General features: G+C 37.5%; 1 protein-coding gene across 3 annotated transcripts in view; it reads right to left on the bottom strand.

Moving 5' to 3' along the window:
- Positions 1-886: 886 nt before the first annotated feature.
- LOC109434759 (uncharacterized) overlaps positions 887-26,185 on the bottom strand; it is a 31,222-nt gene continuing 5,923 nt past the window's right edge. The window contains exons 2-6 of one of the 3 annotated variants that reach the window (XM_074330238.1): positions 24,490-24,889; positions 22,278-22,336; positions 12,937-13,063; positions 12,552-12,647; positions 887-4,762 (exon numbers count right to left, since the gene is read on the bottom strand). In XM_074330238.1, coding sequence (XP_074186339.1) covers positions 1,821-4,762; positions 12,552-12,647; positions 12,937-13,063; positions 22,278-22,336; positions 24,490-24,694 — 3,429 coding nt within the window. In that variant the 5' untranslated portion in view covers positions 24,695-24,889 and the 3' untranslated portion in view covers positions 887-1,820. The remainder of the gene's footprint in view (positions 4,763-12,551; positions 12,648-12,936; positions 13,064-22,277; positions 22,337-24,489; positions 24,890-26,185) is intronic. The other 2 variants (XM_074330237.1, XM_074330236.1) reach the window with 2 other exon arrangements.

Raw genomic sequence — 26,185 nt, 5'->3', positions numbered from 1 at the left:
ACCATGTAGCCTGAAATGATGACAGATTGACCAAATGTTTCCTTAGTTAAGACTATACAGTGGTACCTCAGTTTTCGAACATAATCCGTTCCGGAAAACAGTTCGAGTTCTGAAAAGTTCGAAACCAAGGCACGATTTCCCCATAGAAAGTAATGCAAAATGGATTAATCCGTTCCAGGCCTTTAAAATCAACCCCTAAAACTGCAAATTTAGCATGAACTTTACTATCTAATGATACCATAGATCCATAAAATTTACGGTGTTCATAAACCGAAATGTTCATCAATGAAGACGTTCGAAAACTGAGGTACCACTGTACTATGTTGTTTCCCCAAAATGTGAATGCTTTTTAATACCAATGTAGTGCTTCTGACATGAAAGCAGCCCCGATTTTATTCCAATTCTAAAACCTGCTATCCAAGAATGGAGAAATTAACTGGTTTGCAACGCTGCAGTGTGAGCAAGCACCATGGGGTTGGGAAAAGCTCCTACACAGGAAGCTCAGGCTACCTGCTTTTTAATTAGCACAACATAAACCACAAGATGGCATAAAATGAAGGCCAAATGAGGATGTGAGAATTACCCTGCACACACGCATGCATGCATGCACGCACGCACACACGCACACAAGAATCCTTGAGAAATCTCATGGATCAACAAGCTCCTGGAAAAACAGGGCCAGACTAATATTCAGACATAGCAGGAGACCAAAGTCTAACAGCATCAAGCTGAGGGAAGCCAACAGAAGAAGCACATAGACCGTCACTCAAAAAAAAAAAAAAAAAAAAAAAAAAAAGTGAACAGGTCCAGAGCAGGTTTGGCTACTGCCTCCTACTAGAAGTAGTAATGAAATCTGTTACATACTCATACGGATATACCACATAGCTCAGAGACTAGTCACAAATATTTATTGGTGTTGTCCAGAGTTCATGTTATTCTTCCATCTTTAAAACTTCACATTCCACAGTGTTTGTGCATAGGTAAATATTTTCTTCTATATTTTCTATACAACTTAATATTACATATACATCACAACTTTTGGTACATCAGTTCTCAGTGAAGAATTTATCTTCAACTCTTAAACTGATACATTGCCTCAGAAAAAAATTATCTGATGCAATCTCAGTATGTATTCAAAAATTATAGTTATCAAAATATAAAATTTTAGTCTAATGTTAATTATTTCATGTTTAATGAAGTTCACTTGGCAGTAAAGGCTTTGTGTTTTTCCCTGAGAGCTCTGATTTTTAACGAAGGCTTGTGATTATTCAGCACATGGATAGAAGTTTTCTTCCTCATGCAAAGTCTCTGATGTACAGTGATAACTTGAATTCTGATAGGTCTTTTGACATTTATTATTTTTATAGAATTTTATCCCACTCTAACAGACAGTTGCCTAAGCTATATGCATTTAACCAACTGATCCAAATCTATAAGAGCAAACTTAATTCTTGCTTTAAAAACAAACAAACAAACAAACTTACTAACTAACTCCCTGGTTGAAGATGTTAGTGGGGAATTCTGTTTCACCCAATTATTCATACTCTAACTTCTTTAACCTTGTGTTCTATGTTCACTACACAGCAACCAAGTCTGCCATGGAAATTTCTCCATTTCAGTATAACACAAACAGGAACAATATGAGGTGACCTTTAAGGCCAGACTTACCTTAAATGTAATAGCATTATATTCCATGACCATATCCACCTGGACTGGGAAATTTAGACAAGCTATGTGCCTAGCACAAAAAGAAATACATACAGGAAACAACTTGCCAGTCTATGTGCCATGAGCTTCTCCGGTTTGTTATATGAATTCCTTTAGGACATCCCAGATTCATTACATGCAAGGGTTTTCTCTCTGCTGTGTATTCTGTTGTGATGTACTCTAAGGGCTGCCTTACGGACAAAAGTTTTTCCACATTCAGTACATTCATAGGGTTTCTCCCCTGTGTGAATTCTCTGGTGTACTCTGAGAGTAGAATTTTGGGCAAAAGCTTTCCCACATTCATTACATTCATAGGGTTTCTCTCCTGTGTGAATTCTCTGGTGTGCACTAAGGTGTGACTTTTGGGAGAAAGTTTTCCCACATTCATTACACTCATAGGATTTTAAACCTGTGTGAATTCTCTGATGTACTCTGAGTGTTGAATTATGGGCAAAAGGTTTCCCACATATACTACATTCATAGGGTTTCTCCCCTGTATGAATTCTCTGATGTGCACTGACATATGACTTCTGGGAGAAAGTTTTCCCACATTCATTACATTCATAGGGTTTCTCCCCTGTGAGAGTCCTCAGATGTGCTCTAAGGTGTGATGTCTTGTAGAAAGTTTTCCCACATTCATTACATTCATAGGGTTTCTCCCCTGTGTGAATTCTCTGGTGTGCTCTGAGGGCTGAATTATCAGCAAAAGTTTTCCCACACTCACTACATTCATAAGGTTTCTCCCCAGTGTGAATTCTCTGATGAGCACACAGGTGTGTCCTTTGGGAGAAAGTTTTCCCACATTCACTACATTCATAGGGTTTCTCTCCTGTGTGAATTCTTTGATGGACTATGAGAGCTGCTTTATAGACAAAGGTTTTCCCACATTGATTACATTCATAAGGTTTTTCCCCTTTGTGAATTCTCTCATGTCCACTGAGGTATGATTTCTGGGAGAAGGTTTTCCCACATTCACTGCATTCATAGGGTTTTTCACCTGTATGAATTCTCTGATGTGTACTGAGGTGTGTCTTCTGGGAAAAAGTTTTCCCACATTCAATACATTCATAGAGTTTCTCCCCAGTGTGAGTTTTCTGATGTGCTCTGAGGGCTGAATTATGGGCAAAAGTCTTCTCACAGTCATGACATTCATATGGTTTCTCCCCTGTATGAATTCTCTGATGTACTCTGAGGGCTGAATTATGGGCAAAGGTTTTCTCACAGCCATTACATTCATAGGGTTTCTCACCAGTGTGAATTCTCTGATGTGCTCTGAGGGCTGAATTATGGGCAAAAGACCTCCCACAGTCATTACATTCATAAGGTTTCTCCCCTGTGTGAATTCTTTGATGTGCTCTGAGAACAGATATATGGGCAAAAGACCTCCCACATTCATTACATTTATACGGTTTCTCCCCTGTGTGAATTCTGTGATGTCCTCTAAGGGTTGAATTATCAGCAAAAGTTTTCCCACATTCATTACATTCATAGGGTTTCTCCCCTGTATGTATTCTCTGATGTGCAGTGAGGTGTGTCTTGTGAGAGAAAGTTTTCCCACATTCAATACATTCATAAGGTTTTTCACCTGAATGAATTCTCTGATGTGCTCCAAGATGTGATATATTGCAGAAAGTTTTCCCACATTCAGTACATTCATAAGGTTTCTCTATGTGAATTCTCTGATGTTCTTTGAGCTGTGCCATCTTGGAGAATGATTTCCTATATTTATTACTTTGATAGGGTTTCATCTCTGTTTGTGTTCTCTGGTGTACTAGGAGGGTGGACTTCTTGTAAGATTTCCCACATCCATTGTTATCATAAGGTTTCTCCTTTGTGAGAATTGTCAGGTGTTCACTGAGGTCTGATGTCTGACAGACAGTTTTCCTACATTCATTACATTCATAGAGACTAACCCCCATATGAGTAGCAGGATAATGAATAGTGTGTGAATCTGAACAAAAAGATTTTCTGTTTTCCTCATATTCGAAAGTATTCTCCCCTGGGCTGGTCGTCTGATGCTGAATGAAGTGTGCTTTCTTGTGAAAGGATTTCCTGCATTCATTACTTACAAATAACTTCTCTCCTGTGTCACTTTCCTGATGTACACTTAGAAGTACGTTTTGATGCAAACATTCCCCATATTTACCACACTGGTAGAATTTCTCTTCTGGCTGAGTTCTTGGGTGTATTCTAAGGTCTAACTTCTGGAAGAAGGCATTTGTACATCCATTAAAAACACAGAACTTATCTCCAGTTTGTGTCTTCTGATGTACTAGATGGGCTGAGCTCTGGCTCACATTCTCTTCACATTTACTCCTTTCAAAAGCACTCTGTCTTGTAACAGTTTGCTGAGGTTGAGTGCAGGGTGGATTCCTGTTGAAGTTATTTCCACTTTCATTACATTCATAGTTTATCATAGCCCTGTGAACTTTACTGTATTCCACAGCAGTGCTTTTGTCACAGGATCTCCCACATTCATTAATATCAAAGCTTTCCTCTCTTATGTCAGTTCTCACTTGGTTAAATACAGTTGCTTTATCACAGTTTTTCCTAAGTTCATTATCCTGGCAGGATTCCTCTCCTGTTAGACAACTCTGAGCTGTAACACAGACAACAGTCTCATCATGTAAAACGTTTCCAAGTTCTGTACATTCCAAAGGATGCTCCAGAGTTTGAAATTTCTGATGATCTTTTTTATGACTGAGAGCTTTCACATTTGTATTGTATTTGTAAGACTGCTCTCCAGTATGAGCTTTCTCATGTTTAATATCAAGCTGCAACTTTTCACGTAGATTCATGTAATCAGCCTTCTTTCTTGAACAGTTTCTATCACTAACAATTAATTCAGAAACAAGAAGCAAATTCATTCTACATGAGTCACATGTACAGGGCATTGTTCCTGAAAAATCTGGAGTTATATCCAGAATAATTGGTTTTCCTAAAACTTTCTGCCCTTCTTTACTCAATGTTTTTTTATCACTGAATATTACTTGCCACAGAGGTTTCTCTTCTTTTTCCTGGTGCCTCTCAATGTGGACATCCACTTCATAATATCCTAGAATGACAACAATAGAAAAAATCATAAGAATCTTACATTTCTTACTGAGAGGAGCTTATAGCCATATGTCTTGTCATGTATTGTATAGTTTCTGGTCATGTTTCCAAAATTAAAATTCATGCACACATAATCTCTCTCCTTCTCTCCCTTTCTTTCCCTCTCCCTCCTATACATGTTGTTTAAAAAAAAGAAAAGAAAACATAGGTGTTATTTCCAGTGCTGGCCAAGATCAAGCAGCCCCATTCTTCCCAGGTCTTCCACCTAACAACTGGAAATCCCTGGAAAAAAATTTGACAAGCAAATAAAGATGCTACAAAATGGAAAGAAGGTGGACTCTTGGACTTAAGAAATGACATGGAAGAGAATTCCAAGATTTTCTTTCTGCTTCCCATATATCTTACATGCAGTGCTCAAATGCTGGAAAAGCCTGCAATCCAAAGCCAACAATAGAGACAAAAGAGCTCCAAAAAAGCCTATTTCTTCTAACCAAATATCTGAGAAAAAGGTGGTCTAACGGAATAGAAAAATTTTTTGACAATATCCACCCTACTCAAGCTCCACCCTCACCCCCCCCAACAAAGAAACACTCTTCACGGCAGTTCTACCACAGATATAAAGGATTTTTACACACTTGTAAAATTACCCTCCATGAGCCAAACCAAGGCTCATAGGAAAGATCATCAAGAACCCTGAGAAATTTCCATTCATAAGACATTCTGGGAGATGGTAACAGCAGCCACTGCCAAAATTCCACCCGGAAATGTATTCCTATCTATTCTATAAAACCTGCATGGGCAACAGTAACACAAATTTGACAATTTACATGAAATGTACACATTTTTTTAAAACAATAAACTACCAAACTCATTCATATAGAAACAAATAACCCAAATAGATCCATTTAATAAATTGAATATGTGCTCAAAAACACTATGTAGTTCAAAAAGCAGTTCCAGGACTACGTGGTATTAACTAGTGAATTCTACCAAACATTTAAAGAAGAAATAATATCAATTTTACAAAAACTCTTTGTGAAAATACAAGATGGGGAATTTTTCCTAAATCATTTTATAAGGCCTGTATCATCCTCATAGCAAAAACGAACAGAGACAATTAAAGAAAAAATCAAAAACCTACAGGCCAAAACAATATCCCTCATGACATATATGTAAAAATACTGAAAAATAGTAGCTAAAAGAACACAGCAATGTATAAAAATAAATAAATCAGGATTAAATGGGATTCATCTCAAGAATGCAAACTGTTGCAATATTCAAAAGCTAATCAATGTAATCCATCATATAAACAATCTAAAAAATTAAAACCATGCAATCATATAAATTAAGGTAAAAAAATATTTCACTAAATTAAAAATCCATTCATTAACCTAATAGAAGGAATATACAAAAAGCTAACATCATACTTAAGAGTGAGAAACTGAATGCCTTAACCCTAAGATTGGGGGGAAAAACAAGGGTGTTTATCTTTGTTAAATTAAACAACATAATTTACCATAGCATGCACATGAATGCAAACACACACACACACACACACACACACACACACACACACAAATACAAGGTATCTCTATCCTGAAAACTACTGATGAAAGAAATCATAATGAAAGAAACAAAGAAATGCTAAATAAATGGAGAGGTATGTGTTATTTATGGATTGGAAGGCTGTGTATAATATTAAGATGTCAATTTTCTTTAATTTGATCTATAAATTCAATGCAATCCCAGCTGAAATGCCAACATGCTTTTTGTAAATATCAAGAAGCTCATTTTAAAACTGATACAGAAGAAAGTTGGTGGACACACACTACCTGATTTCAAAATTTAATTAATAAGTTAGTATAATATATTAGGTTGGTGCAAAAGTAATTGTGGCTTTTGCAATTATTTTTAACCTTTTAAAATGCAATTACTTTTGCATCAACCTAATATTTCATGTGCTATGTGCATAGGACATGTAGATAAATAAAAAATAGGGATGCCACAGAAATATACAATCTTAGACATACAGAATATATTTAAAATGTATATATACTCGTATGCAGAAGTATGTAAATATACCTATCTGTTTTCTAAGATCTTGCAAATGCTGTTCAATGGAAAAATGATCTTTTTAACATATGGTGCTAGAATAACTGGACTCCCTCTTCAAAAATTTAAACTTGACATACACCTCATACTTTCTATAAAAATTAACACCAAGTAGATCACAAAGTATAAATTGTGAAAATTAAAAATTTCTAGAAAACATAGGAATCATCTGTGTCTCTTTGAGCTCAATGTTCTAGACAGAACAATAAAACCATGGTCCTTAGAGAAAATTAAAGAATTAGACTTTATCAAAGTTAATGTTGTTTTAGCCAGCCTCCTCTGAAACCATACAAAGAGAAATGGGGTGCAGCTTCCCCACTGCCAAGTCGGTAGAGAAGTCCAGGTTCCCCACTAAACCTCTGTTGACACCCTGGGAGTTGAAGAAGAAAATTGTCACTTTAAACTGGGCAGAGGTGAGATATCAGGCCCCCACAAGCCTCCTACTGGCACCCAGTATTTCATCAGGTCCCTAGCTCATCATCATTCTTCTTTCCATCTTTCAGAATCTTACCACACACACACACACATATGTATGCATATATGTATGTACATGTGTGTGTATACATATACACACAGAGGGTGCCAAAAAATGTATACACATTTTAGTAAAGGAAAACCTGTATTAAAATTGTAATAGTAAATATATACCATAACAAAAAATGAATACAAGTCATGTGTGACTTTGGCAATTAAAACAGGTGCTCAAAGTGGTTACCATCAGCGTCCAGACACTTCTGATTATGGCGAACTACGGCTTGAGCAACATTGAACACAGTGTCCACTTGTATCGCAGCGTACGCCATTTCAATTTCTTCCCGAAGTACCTCCAGTGTAGCCAGTTTTCTAGGGTACACTACATCCTTTAAGGTCCCCACAGATTGAAGTCAAAGTGTGTTAAGTCAGGAGAACGTTCTCGAATTTCAAACACCACTTCAAAATGGTCTTGCGCTCCTTGAATGACAACCATGCTTCTGCCATTTTCTTTGACTGTCCTGCCTGTCTCATGGTGACACTAGCACTCATTTGATGAACACCATATTTTGAGCGAACATCATACACATTGCTGCCGTAATTTAATTCAACTTTGAAAAGTAATACATAGACAACATTGCTTAAAATGTGTATACATTTTTTTGGCACCCACGGTATACGTATGTATATTTGTACTATATATATATAAGTCCATATTAAACTGAACTTAGCGGGTGAAGTAGGAAGGAATATATTTACTCCGTATTTCCCCTAGTTAAGGCTCTTTATATCCTACTAATTTCTTCCCTAAGCACGAACATGTTTTTCTTATCATCATATAGACTATTTCTAGTTTTGCTTTGAAAAATCAAGTGTGGGGACGGAGCCCCAGAGAGTAGTTTACAGGCTCTCAGCCTCACGTGGAAAGGTGCTGGCTCGGCTGTGGCTGATTGGCTGTCGGCTGTGGCTGGTTAGCCGATTGGCCACTGGTATAACTGCTGTGGCTACGGAGGAGAGCCGAGGACTGCCGAAGACTGCCGAGGAGCCAAGCAGAACCGAGGAGAGCCGAAGAGAGCGGAAGAGAGGAGAGGAACAGAGTCGAGAGAGTGGAGGAGAGTCGTCGGTCGGTCGGCGGAAAGGCGGACAGCAGGTCGCTGTCCGGTGGGCCCAGCCTCCAGTGAGACCATAGTGGCATGACTCCCCTACCTATGGCTCCGTGGGTGTTCCTTTTTGGCCTCACCATATCCTGCATTCTTGTGTGGGGAGCGGGAGCAGAGACCCCGCAGGCCGCCCCGCCTGAAAAATGGCGCAGCGAGCAGGCCTCCGCGCACGACATCAGGTCATTAAACCAACTGAATCCAATTTTTTTGTTTTCATCCATTAGTTTTCCTCAGAATTCTTTCCCCACTGCTCTGTGGGGATAGTGCCATCTGTTAAAGACCAATTGTCTATAAAGCATATGTTTTTTCTTGAGTTTTCTGTTTCACTAATTTATTTAACTATCCCTCCCTCAGCTGCATACTACTTCACTGCTCAGAGCTTTACATAAATCCTTTATGTCTGGTAGAACAAATTCACTCTATTTTATGAATGGGATTTAGTTTGATATTGCATTAAATCTTCACAGATATATATCCCCATTTGAATTTTTTACATAAAAGTGCTTCTTTTGTTTTTTCTTTGTTAGGGTTAACTAAAGTTTCATCCATTTTATTGTGTTTTATTTTAAGGAACATTCTACAATTTCTCAGTTTTCAGGTTTATTATTAATTTCACTTTTAAATTCTTCTGCTTTTGTTAGTACATTTTTATTATACTTCTTGCTTTATTTATTAGTATAAACATGAGACTACAAATTTACCTATGTACACTAATTCAGCTACATCCTAAGGTTTCTAATATGCACATTAATTTTTATTTTATAAATGTCATGCAATTTTGGAATTGATTTTCGTTATATATTGTTTTAAAAAGATCATTTTTAAAGGTTTCCCTATCTATTTGTTTACTCATTTTATCATTAATTTCTAGAATTATCAAACTATGTTAAGAGACTATTATTTGTGGTGATTTTAATTTGTTGGATTATTTTCTCTTTAGACTAAAACTGTATTTTCACAATTTTATTATTCTATGGGAATTTGAAAGGCTTGTCCTTTAATTTCAGAATACAGATATACAAATATATGTTTCACTTTAATACGAGTATCATTTATATACTCTATAGGCATACTTATTTAATATCCACAGTATTTCTTATTTCATCAGATGAGATACAGCAGGACCTCAAATAACTTCGTTTCATTCAACATTGTTTCGTGACAACATTGATGAGAAAAAAAATCAATTCCCAGCAAGGGCCATGATCTGTGTGGAGTTGGCAAATCTGCGTGGGCTTTTTCCAGGTACTCTGGTTTCCTCTCACACCCCAAGATGTGCATGTTACATGAACTGGCATGTCTATATTGCACCCAGTCTGAGTGTGGTGTATGTGAGTGCACCCTATGATGGAATGGCGTCCTGTCCAGCATGGGTTCCCACCTTCAGTCCTGAGCTGCCGGGATAGGTTCTGGCCACCTGCCATGCTGAACTGGCATAAGCAGGTTGGAAAATAATGATTAATCTTTCTAAAATGTATGTATAGCTCACATTTAATGAATGTTTAATGTTAGCAGTGTTTTGGCTCTTTATGTAAAAGTTTGGTGATGTTTTTGTTGTAGGAACGTAACCATTGTTTATATCAATTATGATGGTTTCATTATAGGTAATTTCGCTTAGTAAATTTTTAAGAACCTATAGACAACGTTAATGGAAGACTTACTGTATAGGATCTCCTAATTCAAATGAGTTTTAAGTTCTTAGAATGCCATTACTTTGTGTTTTATGATTGTTGATATACTGTTTGATGCAGTGTTTCAAATGCTTATGGGTTTACGTTAACCTGTGCTTGTTAGAAAGCCTTCTTTTAACACGTTGCATACAGATCACGAGAATCTTCGTTTTTTTCTGAGCCATGCATTAAGGACGAATAACGAGAATTCTCGTTTTTACTGTTGACTCTTTTCACTTTGCATATTTTATTGAATTATTTGTGTTTCGTTAATATCTAACAGGCAAATGTCGTTAATGAATAAAGTCTGAATCATATGTACACTTTTTAGAATTCATTTTTTTTTTTCTAAAAAAATAGTGATTTTGAATCGGATACATTTTTTCACCCATGAGTCACTTCACGTGTTACATTCACAACAGTGGATGTACGAATGAACAGAGTTTTCCAGAACTGTAGTGATTTGTTTATAACATTTGGAACCTTAGTATCCCTTAAGTGTATCCCTTAAGGTGTGTAAAGTGTGTGCATCAAAAAAAGTTAGAAGTGAAACTCGGTACATATGCAATTTTTGCCGTGTCCCACTGCACAAAGGAAGCTGCTTTCTGCAGTATCACATCAGGAGGGATTACTAACATCATAGGTGAGTAAATCCTAAAAAATTCCATAGAAAAATAATAAATGACTTAGAAGCATTTACGCTTTAAAGAGAAGAGAGTGCATTTTAAAGTAGTTCCTTTTAAAAACCTGCCGGAACAGAGGGGTATGAGGGATTTAAACCCTGCCGTATGCAACATGTTAAGTTCATGAATATAATGCCAAAATTCAAAACTGAGTAATAGAATATTAAACCTTAAATTATTTTATTTTTATTGACTTAATAACATTGTCATTTTTTTTATTACAATCTTTCTAAGCTACTTATTTGGTGATATCTTCTTTATCCTATCAGTACGATCCAATCATTTACATTTAGTGACCAGGAAATACACTTGATCTAAATTATATCAATCTTTATATTACCCTGTTAAAATGGCTTCACAACAAAAACTTTCAGTAAGAATACTTACTTAAGATGATTTTACTTTTGTGCTCAAGGAATTATATTGAAAATATAACTTTTGAAATTCCTGGAATTGTCTATTATTTTAGACAAAGGCCAATACGCATATGAAAAGATGCTTGACCTCATCAGTGATTAGGAAAATTGTTATGGACTAAACTGTGTCTTCCCCAAACTCTTATTTTGAAACTCTAACCCCCAACATAACTGTATTTGGAGATAAGACCTTTAGGGAGGTGATTAAGGTTAAAGGAGGTCATAAAGGTGGGGCCCTAATTGTACAGAACTGGTGTCCTTATAAAAATAGGAAGAGATGTCAGAGCTCTTTCTCTCTCCATATGTGCACAGAGGAAAGGCCATCTGAGGACGTGGTGAGCCAGGAAGACAGGCCTCACCAGAAATCAACCATGCTGGTCCCTTGATTTTAGACCTTTAGGCCCAAGAACTGTGAGAAATAAATTTCTGCTATTTAAACCACCCAGATTACAGTATTTTGTTATGCCAACCCAGCTGACTAACACAGAAATGCATATCAAAACCTCAATGACATAGCACTTCACATCCACTAGGATGGCTACCATCAAAATGTCAGATAATAAGTGCTGGTGAAGACATGGAGGAATCAGAACCCTCATACGCTGTCATTACGAATGTAAAATGGCACAGCACTTTTGAAAAGAGTCTGGCAGTTCCACAGAGGTAACATGTAACCCAGCAGTTCCACTCCTAGCTAGGAACTCCAGGGAAACAACAGCATATATCTACGCAAAAACTTGTAAATGAATGACTATATCAGCATTACTCAATTATAGCCAAAAGGTAGAATCCCAAATGTTCAATGACTGATGAATGGACAAACACATGTGGTATATCAGACAGTAAAATATTACTTTACAATTAAAAGGATGAAGTACTAATACATCCTATAATATAAGCCTTGTAATTCAAAGTGAAAGAAACAAATACAAAAGAACACATAATGTGTAATTATATTTATATGAAATGTCCAGAATAGCCAAATCTATAGAGACAGAAGATCAACAGTTACTAGGGTTGGAGGGGACAGGAGATAGGGAGGTGATAGCTAAAAGGTATGGGATTTCTCTCTGAGGTGAAGAAAACTGACTACAGTGATGTTTACATATGTCTATGAATATGTTAAAAGCCAGTGAACTGTACACCTTAAATGGGTGAATTGTGTGATATGTGAATTACATCTCAATAAAGCTGTTTAAAAAGAAAAACAACTTTCAAAAGTGTTTCCCTCTAAGGTCTGACTACCCCTGGACTTTCCTTCTGTCTGTGCTCATTCACCTGGGTACTTTTGGTTTATAAATTCTTTCTCTAATGACCAGGGCTCTTCACCTTGCTGCAACTTGAAGATCACCTGGGGTTTGGTAATGCAATACCCTGTGAACGTAACAAATGAGGGTATATGTAGACTAGATCCACGGGCTTTCCAGTTTCTGAAGGTGGAGAAAGACACAGCAGCAACAGCAAAATGAAAGCACCCACTTGTTGTTTTCAAGGGGAAACTAATGATGCAAACACCATTTCTATTTCACTAAAGGTTTCAGTTACGTAGGCCTCTTAATCAAAAGCCTGTACAACATTAATCTCCATAAATGGTGCTTGTGCTTTGATAATTTTAAAAAAAGGAATTATATTCAGAGGGAGTGAGGTGGTCAGGTCTGCTCACCCACAGAGACGAGGTGGCTGTAGATCTCCAGCATCACATCTCTGTAGAGGGCCCTCTGAGCAGGGCCCAGGTGCTGCCACTCCTCCTGGGTGAACTCCACAGTCACATCTTCAAATGACACTGATCCCTGAGATAATATATTTTGTTCAAAAGTTCAGAATTACGTGACAGAAGAAATACCTTTGAGAACTACTATTTTCATTTAAGGTTCTAAAACAAATACAAGGATGTCTATTTTCTACCTAATTTATCTTGAATTTTGGAGTTACTCAATTAGTTAGGAATGCTTTTAATACACCATAACATGTATTTATGAATTGTCGTTTTTTTAAGACAAGAAAACTTCACTATAAAGAGACGTCCTATTCTTCTTCTACGTCACAAGGGACTGTCCTAGAGAATTCTAGGACTTTCAATCCCTCAATGGACACCATTACCATAAACGATGGGAGCCAAGGAAGAGGTACATGGAAGCTGTGGTGATAACATACATGGCTGAACCTTGGTCTAAATATATATAGAAAGAAATATAAATCTAGAGCTTATGAAGAGCAAAGCACAACTTACCAAGGAGTTGGATTCAGAGAGACCTGTATAAGAGAACTGTATACACTGAAGTAATAGCAAAGGGTATAAGAGTAGGGATGGAATCACGGAGCAGAAGCAGCAACCAATGTGGTAACTATTTTTTACATAGACACCCAGTCTAGCAACATGAGCAGCTTATTCAATGCTGGGGTCAAATACTGGCTTTGGGGACACAAAAGGAAAAAACTCAGTTAGAATTTTTAGTGAGCTAGATCTGGTCATGCTACTGAATGTCTGTGGAACATGAAGCTGGAACTGTCCCTTAAACTAGCACACACACGATTGTATAACACAGAGGGGGGGTCCAGGATGAAGACAAGCATTAAGGAGTTAGGAGCAATTTAGGAGGTAACTGAAGGTATCAGAAGCATCAGACAGCAACTTGAGCACATTGGGAATGAGGAAAGAAAAGTACCAAAACCAGCATTGGAGGGATTGTGGATATTAAAGAGTGGGCAGAAAATGTACAGGTCACAAAGCCAGGAAAAAACTTTTTAAAAAAGTAATAATAGACCATGAGAGCATATAGTCTTGGAAACTGAGAAAAGGGCAAGTTTTCACAACAAAAGACTTCAAAGAGACTGAGAGAGGGGAGAAGTGTGGAGTTGCCCTTCATGGGGTATAAAGTTTCACTTGACTATCTGGGCGGATCCCTGCAGGAGTAAACAGAGCCTCTGAGACACACAGGCTCTGAAACTGACACAGGAAAAGCTTTGGAACTTCAGAAGCTCTCCACATCCCCCCATGGAGGGGCTTCCCTGTGACCCAGGCGACCTGTTCACAGAGGGGAAGCCTGCCTTCCAGGGAATCCCCCCATTGTGTAAGAAGCCGGAACAGTGCAGAGATAATATAACACTGCAGTGTGAGAGAATATAAAAGGCTGCAGTTGGGCAGAAAATAAAACACCTACTGGAAAACAAAAGAAAGACCTCTTTCTATCAACCTGCTGCAGAACCCACCCCTGTAGATGCCTAGGAAGGGAAATAGTATAGTAATTCATTAATTGCCATGAATAATCAAGGTAACAAGACAGCTCAGAAAGAAAGTGAAAAGTCTCCAGAAAAGGAACTTAAAGATATGGAAATATGTGACTTAAATGACAGAGAATTCAAGACTGCAGTTCTGAAAAAACTCAACGAGATGCAAGTAAATACAGACAGGCAGTTTAATGAACTCAGAAACACAATCAAAGAACAAAATGAACATTTTACCAAAGAGATTGAAATTTTTAAAAAAGAATAAATTAGAATTTATGGAGATTAAGAACTCAATAAAAGAAATGAAGAATGAAATAGCCAGCTTAGGTAGTAGAGTTGACCAGATGGACAAAAGAATCAGTGACATCAAATATAGAAATCTGGAGGAAATGACATGGCTCGAAGAAGAAAGAGACTTGAGACTTAAAAGAAATGAAGCAATTCTAGAAGAACTTTCTGACTCCATCAGAAAGAGCAATATAAGAATAATGGGCATACCAGAAGAAGAAAGGAAGAAGCAAACAGAGAGTATATTCAAACAAATTGTCGATGAGAACTTCCCAAACTTGTGGAAAGAACTGGATCATTGAATCCAAGAAGCAAATAGGATACCTAATTACTTCAATCCCAATAGGCCTTCTCCAAGGCACACTGCATTGAAGCTGTCAAAAATTAACGACAAAGAAAGAATCCTCAAGGCAGCCAGGGAAAAGAAGATAGTAACCTACAAAGGAAAGCCCATTAGATTACCAACAGATTTTTCAGCAGAAACTCTATAAGCCAGGAGGGAGTGGAATCAAATATTTAAACTATTTAAAGAGAGAAATATGAGCCAAAAATAATATATCCAGCAAAGATATCCTTTATATATGAAGAAGGCATAAAGACCTTTCCAGACATACAGAATTGAGGGAATTTTCTAACACATGACCTGCACTACAAGAAATACTGAAGGAGGCTATTCAATCTGAAACAAAAAAGCAAAATAATACAAAACCATGAGTAGAATTACAAACAGACAGAACCAGGAAATGGCAACCTCTACACCAAATAGGAAACTATAGACTTAAATATGACATACACGGTAAAGAAGGAAAAAAAATACTTAAAGAAGAAAACAACAACGTGCTACTGCAGCACAGAAATCAATTCACAGCATAAATAGGGATAATTTGTGACAACAAAAACATAAAAGGGGAGAGAGTAGAGGTCTGAACCGGCACAAGGGAATGGTGAAAGTAAGCATACTGAAAAGTGGAATACTCTAAATATGAAACTTTCTTTAACATAAACTTAATGGTAACCACTCAAAAAAATCCAGAACTGAAATATATAACATAAAAAAAGAAGAAATAGAGGGAAAAATCATAAAATATCACCACACTGAAATAATAGACAACAACAAAAAGGCAAAGAAACAATGGAGACACCATCCTACCAGAAAACCAGAGATAAAATGATAGGAAATTCTCATATATCAATAACCACCCTAAATGTAAATGGACTGAACTTACCAATAAAAAGGCACAGAGTAGCAGATTGGATCTAAAAACTAAACCCAACCATATGCTACCTCCAAGAGACACATCTGAGCTACAAGGACAAATATAGACTCAAAGTAAAAGGGTGGAAATTGACACTCCAAGCAAATAGTACCCAGAGAAAAGCAGGTGTAGCCATAATGATATCAGACTTCAGGATATCAGTTTTCAGATGAAACAGACTTCAGGATAAAAAAGGTAACAAGAGACAAAGATGGACATCTCATAATGATAAAGAGAACTATACAAGAAGACAAAACCATCATCAGTATTTATGCCCCCAATCAGAGAGCACCAAAATATACCAAGCAACTACTAACAGAACTAAAGGGAGAAATTGACCAAAACACAATTATAGTAGGTGACCTAAATACATCGTTGACAGGTATGAATGGATCATCCAAACAGAAACTAAATAACAAAATAGCAGCCCTAAATGACACATAAGATGAAATGGACATAATTGACATTTATAGAGCACTTCATCCTAAAACATCAGACTATATATTCTTTTCTAGTGTACATGGAACATTCTCAAGGACAGACCATATATTGAGACATAAAACTAGCCTCAGCAAATTTAAGAAGATTGCAATCATACCAAGCATATTCTCTGATCACAAGGCTTTCAAATTGGATATCAACTGCAAAAACAAAGCAGGAAAAAAACACAAATATGTGGAGATTGATTAAACAACATACTTTTAAAGAACGACTGGGTCGAAGAAGTAAGAGGAGAGATCAAAAGATACATAGAAACAAATGACAATGAAAATACATCCTACCAAAATTTTTGGGATGCAGTGAAAGCAGTTTTAAGAGGGAAATTTATCTCATTACAGGCCTATCTCAAGAAAGAAGAAAAATCCCAGATAAATAACCTCACATTACACCTTAAAGAACAAGAAAAATAAGAACAAATGAAACCCAAAGTCAGCAGGAGGAAGGAAATAATAAAAGTCAAAGCAGAACTAAATGAAATAGAGAACAAAAAGACAATAGAAAAAAATTAATGTAACAAAGACCTGGTTCTTTGAAAAGATTAATAAAATTGCCAAAACCTTGGCTAGACTTACTAACATAAAAAAAGACACAAATAAAATCAGAAATAAAAGAGGGGAAGTTACCACGGATGCCACAGAAATACAGAGGATCATCCAAGAATACTATGAAGGATTATATGCCACCAAATTCAATAACTTAGAAGAAATGGACATGTTCTTAGAAACATACAGCCTTCCTAGGCTGAATCACGAGGAATTGGAAAACCTAAATAGACGGATCAACTGTAAGTAAATTGAATCAGTGATCCAAAACTGTTCCAAAAGCAAAAGTCTGGGACCAGATGGCCTCATTAGTGAATTCTACCAAACATTCAAAGAGGATCTAATACCTGTCCTACGCATTCGTCCAAAAAACTAAAGAAGAGACAATATTCCCTAATTCATTTTATGAGGCCAACATTACCCTGATACCAAAACCTGGTAAGGACAACACAAAAAAACTACAGACCAATATCTCTGATGAATACAGATGCACAAATCCTAAACAAAATTCTAGCAAATTCTGCAACAATGCATTAAAAAGATTATGTATCAGGACAAAGTGGGGTTTATCCCAGGGGCACAAGGATGGTTCAGCATACACAAATCCATCAATGTGATACATCACATAAAAAAAAATAAAAGACAAAAATCATATGAATGTATCAATAGATGCAGAAAAAGTATTTGACAAGATACAACATGTATTTATGATTAAAACAATAAAATGGTTATAGAAGGAAAATGGCTTAACATAATAAAGGCCATATATGACAAACGCTCAGCTAATATAATAGTTAATGGTGAAAAACTGAAGTCCTTTGATCTACGTTCAGGAACACGACAGGGCTATCCCCTATCACTTCTGCTTTTCTACATAGCATTGGAAGTCCTAGCCAGAGCAACCAGGCAAGAGAAAGAAACAGGCATCCAAATTGGGAATGAAGAAGTTAAATTGTCACTTTTTGCAGATTACATGATGCGATATATAGAAAACCCTAAAGACTCCACCAAAAAGCTATTAGAAACAATAAACAAATACAGTACAGTTGCTGGCTACAAAACCAACGTACCAAAGTCCATTCCTATATACTAACCATGAAATCTCAGAAAAAGAAATTTAAAAGAAACAAAAACATTTCATTTGAGCAGAATATTAATTCTAGAGATCTGTTGTACAACATGGTACAGCTAGTTAACAATACTGAATTGTACACGCAAAAATTTGTTGAGAATAGATCTCATGTTAAGTCTTCTTATAAAATAAATAAATAATGAATAAATAAATAAATAAAGTAGAGTAAGAGATAAGGGGACAAAAACAAGTAATTTTGCAGTGTTACGTATTCAATGATACATTCATTCAAGTCTTCACTATTCCTGATTGAATTATCTTCTCTGTGTGAAGCTCAGTGCTAGTAGCAGGGAACTAAAACAAATGAATAAAAGAACAGGAACACCTCTGATTAAATTTATTTTGATCTAAAAAAAAAATCGAGAAAATTTAACTGGCAGTTTTTATTTTTCAAAACTGAAAAATTAGTGAGAAAAGTAGCACTATTCTTTTTTCATTTTTTCCATCCTCTTTAATATCTGATTTAATAAAAATCAGGTGAATTAAAAGAAATTATGCTAACAAGTGATGGAAGTGAAAATGTTGACATTCAATATTATTCAGCTTCAGCTTCAGGTGTACAGTGCAGTGGTCAGGCATGTATACAGTCCATGAAGTGGTCTTCCTAATAAGCGCCCATCGGATACCCTACAAAATCTTTACAACATTATTGATTATAGTCCCCAAACTGTCTGTCGTATCCTCATGGCAATATTTTGACTTTCTAATCCCCACCCCCTCCCATCTAGAAACCATGAGGTTTTTCCCCTCTATCTCTGAGTCTATTTTTGTTTAATTTGCTCATTTATTCTGTTCTATTAGGTTCCACATATAAGTGAGATCATATAGTATTTGTCTTTCTCTGTCTGACCTATTTCACTTAGCATAATCTCTAGGTCCATCGTATTGTTGCAAATGATAAGATTTCATTATTCTTTATGGCCAAGTAGTAGTTTGGGGGAGGGGAGTTACCACTTTGTGAGGGGTGTAAATTTTTTGTACACCTGAAACTAACGAGAGAGAGAGAGAGAGAGAGAGAGAGAGAGAGAGAGAGAGAGAGAGAATGTTGAAGTAGGGAATCCCAGAAAATTCTCTCCTCTACAAAAACAATAAAAAAATTGACAAAAATTATAAAAGTTAACAAAAACAATCTGTGGAAATATGCAAGAAAATGACTGAATCACAGTAAAAACAGTGATACCATATCCTTTTAATTTACCCTGTTCCCATAACTCTCTCTCTAAAACTCTGCAGTAGTCTGCAGCCAGCAGGAGGGGCAGAACTGGGTTCAAGTTCTATCACAGCCTCATTCCCAGAAAACTATCATCATTTGGCCTGTTTGGTGGTTCTCTGAAAGATCCTACTTACAAAGATGTCTTTATTTGAGCTAACTTTGAACTCACATAGTATGTGTGAAAATCCTTATCCTCAGAAGCATTTGTCAAAACATTTAAAGGCATTTGTTTAACTTAGTAGCTACCTGAGATGGTAGAGAACAGCAGGAGCAAACAATGGCATAATCAAGAAGCTTAAAACAAAATGCTGGGGAATGGAATGTTAATAAAGATTTTGAAAAGCTCTTATATATTTCTGAGAGTCCAGAAGGCTACATACATGCATAGAGTTGTGTATAAGCCCACATGCACAGGAAACATGTGTCACCTCTAAGTGACCATGAGGTTTGATATAAGAAGTAAAGGCCACTGCAGACTTGTAATCTACCTGACTGACTGTTGAAGGAATGTCCTGACACACACAGAGCAAAGCTGAGAGACTTACTGATTCCAGGCATTGAAGGAAATTTCTGAAGAAACTTCAACTGCTACAGATCACAAGAAACACAGGCTCTATGGAATTAGCTCAGAAAAGTCACTAAACAAATAAATTTCAAGAATAACTGCTGTGGAGGGGAGAGATTCTGATTTCTAAAGTTGCCACATAATTTTATTTAAAATGTCCAATTATCAACAACAACAAAATGCTGCACAAGGGAAAAAAAACAAGAAAGTAAGGCCCACATGCAGGAAAAAGTGTTATCAATAGAAACTACTCCTAAGGAAGCAGATGTTGGACTTCCGAGGCAATGACTTTAAATCAGCTGTTTCAAATATGGTCAAAGAAGTTGATCTCGAGGAAAGGATATCTAAGGAATAAAGGAAAGTACAAGAACAATATTTCACCAAATAGAGAATCAATAAAGAGATATGCATTAAAATGGAACCAAATAGAAACTCAAGAGTTGAAAAGTACAATAACTGAAACAAAACTTTCATTAGAGGAGTTCAACATCAGATTTGAGCAGGTGAAAGAATGAATAAACTGTACGACGTCCATTGAAAGTATGCAGTGTGAGAAACAGAAAGAAAAATTAGTGGTAAAAAATAATTATGGGATAGCATCAAGTTTACAAATATATACATAAGAGTCCCAGACAGAGAAAAGAAAGAGATTGAAAGACTATTTAAAGAAATAATGGCCAAGAAGTCTCCAAATTTGATGAAAAGCATTAATCTACACATTCAAAAAAGTCAACACTTCAAGCGGGATGAACTTGAAGTAAGACAGCCACACGAGGAAACATGATAATCAAGCTGTCAAAAAGACAAACAGACAATCTTGAAAGCAGCAAGAAAGAAGTGCCTCATCATGTACAATATCAGCAACAGCTGATTACTAATCAGAAACTATGAAGGACAGGAGGCAGTGGGATGACATATTCTAAGTGCTGAAAGGAAAAGGTTGTCAACCAAGAATGCTATACCCAGCAAAAATGTGAAAATTAAAACCTTCATAAATCAATAAAAACACAATGCGTCAAAGGCAAAACTTCCCTACATGAAATAATATAAAAAGTAGTTCAGCAAATCTACAGACAGAAAGTAGATTAGTGGTTGCTTGAGGTTTGGGAGGGGGAAATGGCATAATGGTACAGTATAGTTAAGTTTACAGAGTTGCTTTTTAAGGTGATAAAAAATGCTATAAATTGACTGTGGCGATGTTTGTACGTATTTGTGAGTACACTTTACAAAAATCATTGAATTTTACACTTTAAATGGGTGAATGGCATTACAAGAAGTGAATCTCAATAGAGCTGTTTTTAAAAAAATGAGAGAGGATGAAATCAGTACAGGAAAATAGAGAAGATTAAGGGGATAAGGATGGAAACTGGGGATCAGCCATGTGAAAGGACAACAGAGAGAAAATCACTCCATGAAGATAGTAGCAAGGGAAGGACAGAGCCAGTGGAGGGTGTCACAGACACTAACAGAAATGTTCCAGAAGAAAAAGAGAAGTAGAGGCAAGTGACACAGAAAAGTCAAGTAAGGAAAGGATTAGACAACACCCAATGCATATAATCAAGTCTCTGATAACAAGATCACAGGCAAATAGGGAGAGAAACCAAGGCATCATGCAGATGTTGCAAGTATGAATGAGAAGTGTTGAAATATTTGAAAAAGAATAGAATTTTTAAATATCTGCTGAGCAACCTGAATATCATAGGTACTCAAAATATTTATGCAGGGTAATTTTAAGGATATTCAGTTGATTCATCAAAAAATGTCTTAATTCAACTGGGCTGGGGTTCCTGAAAAATACTATTGATATTTAGCATTAAGTCTTCTATTTTTATTGTGCAAGTAGTAGTACAAGTACAAGTACAGTACAAGTAGAGGCAAAGTTTTATATTATTTTAGGGTTATTACTGGAAAGTTGTTAACTAAAGCACCTACTTGAAATTAACAAAGGTATTTTTTATCTTCAATTGTCTTTACATTCTATAAGAAAAAGTTTGCTTTATCTTCTCACCAATGTCAGCCTTTAAAGAAGTATTTTCTGACACTGAAGGACATCAAAAATCTCATGAGTAAATTTGGAGCTCCAATTTGGTAAATTTGTAGGATCACAGAATCCGCACATACCTTCATGCCACCTTTGCTCTGCTGTTCATCTCTATTTCTACAAATTCTCTGAATGCATCTGATCCTTTTCTGTTTCTACTTCTCCATGTTAACACAGAGACACTTAAGCCTTTATAAAATTCATTGTAAAATAAACAGGTATTAAAAACTGAACTCACCCGAACTATGTTCATTTTCTGCTGGTCCTGGAAGAAGGTAAGGAACTGCAAAGGTTCTACTGAGTAAGAGGAAACAGAAATGGAGTCATGAGAAACCTGGTCTTCATTACAACTCTTACATTCACCTGCCTACAAATCTCATAACACCAACTGGAGGGAAAGCTTCCCTGTGGGAGCACGTTCCATTGACATTCTTGAACAGGAGGAACAGTAAGAAGCACACAGAGGGAGCACCACCTGATCATGTGCATCTCTGGTACGATTACGTGGGCTACACCTTGCATTTTCACCAAGTGAAGATAACTGCTTTTTGTCAAGGAATTCACAATTGATGCCCCCTTCTGACTAATTAAAAAAAAAAAAAATGTAAGTAAAACAGGGGATTGGTCAAAAAAATTCAAGTCCACCAGAGGTCCCCTTACCTTCATTAAAACTAATGGCAAAAACAACTCTGGCTGGATTGTTAATCAACTTCTTACTGTCTTTCCACCTTGAGTTAGAGTTTCCCCAGAAAACTGAAATAAAGATGGGATACTTGATGCAAGAAATACATTTTTTAACTTTTTGTTCTAAATTGGTTGCAGTTTCTAAAAGACATCTTTTGATAATATGTTTACAGTACTTACCTGGGTGAGTAAACAGCCCTGTGCTGCTCCTTTGGTTCTGCCCTGGGTGACTCTACAAAAATCATTCATTTCGGACCCAATATTTTTGGGCTTTCCAAAGTGTCCGATACAGAAAACCCTTATTCTACTCTCATTCTATTAACTCTATGTTCAGGAAAGAGGGAGCATGAGCGTAACTCTAGATACCACATGAGATGATGCACATAGTGTGAGAGCAGCTCAGGATCAGGAAAGAGTGAGGGCAGAACACAGGAAACATGTGCTCTTTAGGGTCTCCTCAGCTCTGGCTGCTTACACCTCCCCTGGACATCAGTCCTCACCAGCCATTCAGTCAGGTGCCTTTTCCTGTGCAGCTTGACAGGCACCCATCCCATCAACCCCAGGTTACTACCTTCTGCAAGTTTGTCCACAGTATCCACTGTCACAGTCTGTGATGGCTTCTGGGTGTGGTGACATCCCCAAGTCTGACTCTGGCTACCCAGGGAGCAAATCAGGACCTGCTCCTTTCTAGACACTTCTGCCTCTACTCTAAAGCTCTGGTGAGGAGTCTGTCAGAAGAGCTGTTCCTCCAAGTGGCAGCTATTCCTGGGGCACCTCCCTCTTCCTGACTTAAAAGAGTTCCTTTGCTCCAGAGGGCTGGGACCTGAGCCTGAGAAACAAATTCACTTCATTTGAAACCTTCATCTAACACCTAAACCTGACCCTTTTGGAATTCACGGAAACCGGACTCTGCAGCACTGTACCCATTCCCTGCACGCAGCTGCTCCACCGGAAGTGTGGCTAGTGCCACGAGTCAAAATAGGATTTTGAATGTACTGAATTAAATACACCAGTAAAATCAACTTCACCTCCTTTCTCTTTACTGTAGACTGGGCCTCGGGATGGAGACAGCCTGGACAGTGCAGGAAGGTGCAAGAGCCTCACAGTCCGACCCAGCGGCTCTGGAGAAAACCCACACATCCCAGGATATGTTTACCACGTGGTAAGATTCTGTCTGCATTTACTTCAAAATCATCTCCAGGAATTTGAGGACAGGCTACCTTGCTAAGCGCCCCAAAGTTTGCTACTCTGGGTTTGGGGCAGGGAGGACATTAGGAAGAGCAAGAGATGGGGAGGAAAATCTGCATTTGCGTCCTACTCTCTCACCTACCAGCTTGTGCCCTTGGGGTATGTCAGTCCACCCCACGAAAGTCCTTCCACTTTGGGAAATGGCATGTGTATACTGACCAACAAGCTGGTTGTGAGGGTTAAATGAAATAAACGAAGGGAACAGAGTGACTTTTGCTAGCAGTTTACACAGTGATTACAAGCATTTGACAAAATGGTTTGCAGACGACACCTTATCTAATTCTCAGAATAACTATGCGAACTACTATGAGTAGCCTGATAGCAAAGGTACATTCCACTCCCGCCGCCTGCACCCCCGCACCCGGCCTCACTGACAACCTTCTCCTGACCAGGGCTCAGGCCCAGTGCGCCGCGGGGGCCGGCAGGGCCAATCCCGCACGAACAGGGGCTGGGGGAGGGGAGGGCCCGCCCGTTGGTCCCCGGGACGTGCCCCTCCCGTGACCCAGACACCAGCCTACCTGACCCGCAGGGGCCCAGGGCTCTCACTCCGGGTCCACAGCCTCTGCTCCCGCACAGACCTAGCGACGCTGACACCGCATCTCTACAGGGAGCGAACTGATGGGAGGAGGCGATACTCGTGTGCACATGCGCAGAGCGAGCGCCGAAGACCCGTTCCCAGAGGGCTGTGCTGTATAGCCCCACTTTGAAAACTACATTTCCCATGAAATGTTGAGACCGCAGGAAGTAATTTTTGAAGCAATTCCACTTCGTTAGCAGTTGGAAGACTTGACAATTGGACCTGACCCCTGGAAACTTTCCTGGATCCCCAGAGGTTTGGGGTTAAACTTTAACTTTGGAACCTAACAACGCATTGCAAGGCGTGCTTCTCAATGGGATCCTGGTTGGAAAAAACAACAGCTGCAAGAGACAACATTGGGGAAACATAAATATGAACTAGATATTGGAAATATTATGGAAAATTAACCATTACCTTGGAAAGTGCGATAATATTTGGATGATGTAGGAAATTGTTATTTTTTAAAGATATATACTAATATGTTTACAATTATGAAATCATGTGTTTGTAATTTACTTTTTAAAAATTAAGCAAAACAATTAGGGAAAACAAATACAGCAACAAGTTAAGAATCATTAAATCTATTTAACATGTGTATAAGATACTTATTTTACTATTTCTACTGTTCAGAGTGTTTGAATTTCTTTTTAATACATAGTAAAGGACTTGGGATGTGAAGGGGATGGAGGGAGGTTAGGGAGTTTATTGCCCCCTACTGCCTGGGAAAGAGTAGTAAAGGTACAACTATCTCTTTCACAGCTGTGAAATAGAACAGGTACTACAAAATGGTGCCAGCATTAACATTAAAGAGTAACTGACATCTGTGACCAGCATGCTGCTGGTGGGGAGGCAATAATCTAGCTGTTCAAATTATACATGTGAAAACACATACAACCCCAAATAAGAAAATTATCATTGTATTAATTTTGCATTTCCATAGGTAAACTTTCCTTGAAACTTAATGTGTGCACACTTCAAATTAGAGACATGTGGACACAATAACATAGGTTTTCTTTCTAGGAGACTTTTTTAGAGCAATTTTAAACAGTTTACAGAATAATTGAGCAGAAAGTACAGAGTCCCCATATATACCTCCTTTTGTCACCCCATGCACAGTTTCTCCTGTTATTATCATCTTACTTTAGTGCGGTACATTTTATACAATTAAGGAATAATACATTATAACTAGCTAAAGTCCAAACTAGTTTACATTGGCAGTCACTCTGTGTTGTACAGTTTTATGGGTTTTACCTAATGCATAATATCATCTGATGTAATGTCCAGCAGTCCATTATCATACAGAATAGTTTCACTGCCCTAAAAATCTCCATTGCTCTGTCTATTCAACATCTGCCCTCTTGCTCTCCCATCCTAAACTCCTGGCAGCCACTCATCTTTTTACTGTCTCAACAAATTTTACCTTTTCCAGAATGTCATATAGTTAGAACGATATAGTAAGGAGCCTTTTTAGACTGGCTTCTTTCACTTAAAATATGCGTTTAAGTTTTCTTCATGTCTTTTTGTGGCTTGACAGATGATTTTTTATCGTTGGATAATATTCTGTTGTATGGATGTACACAGTTTGTTTATTCACTCATCTATTGAAGGACATCTTGATTGCTTCCATGTGTTTGCAA

This window comes from Rhinolophus sinicus, linkage group LG04 (genome assembly GCF_036562045.2).
Source record: "Rhinolophus sinicus isolate RSC01 linkage group LG04, ASM3656204v1, whole genome shotgun sequence".
NCBI lineage: Eukaryota > Metazoa > Chordata > Mammalia > Chiroptera > Rhinolophidae > Rhinolophus > Rhinolophus sinicus.
The sequence above is the reverse complement of the archived record's forward strand: the minus strand, read 5'-3'. Positions and strand labels throughout refer to the sequence as shown.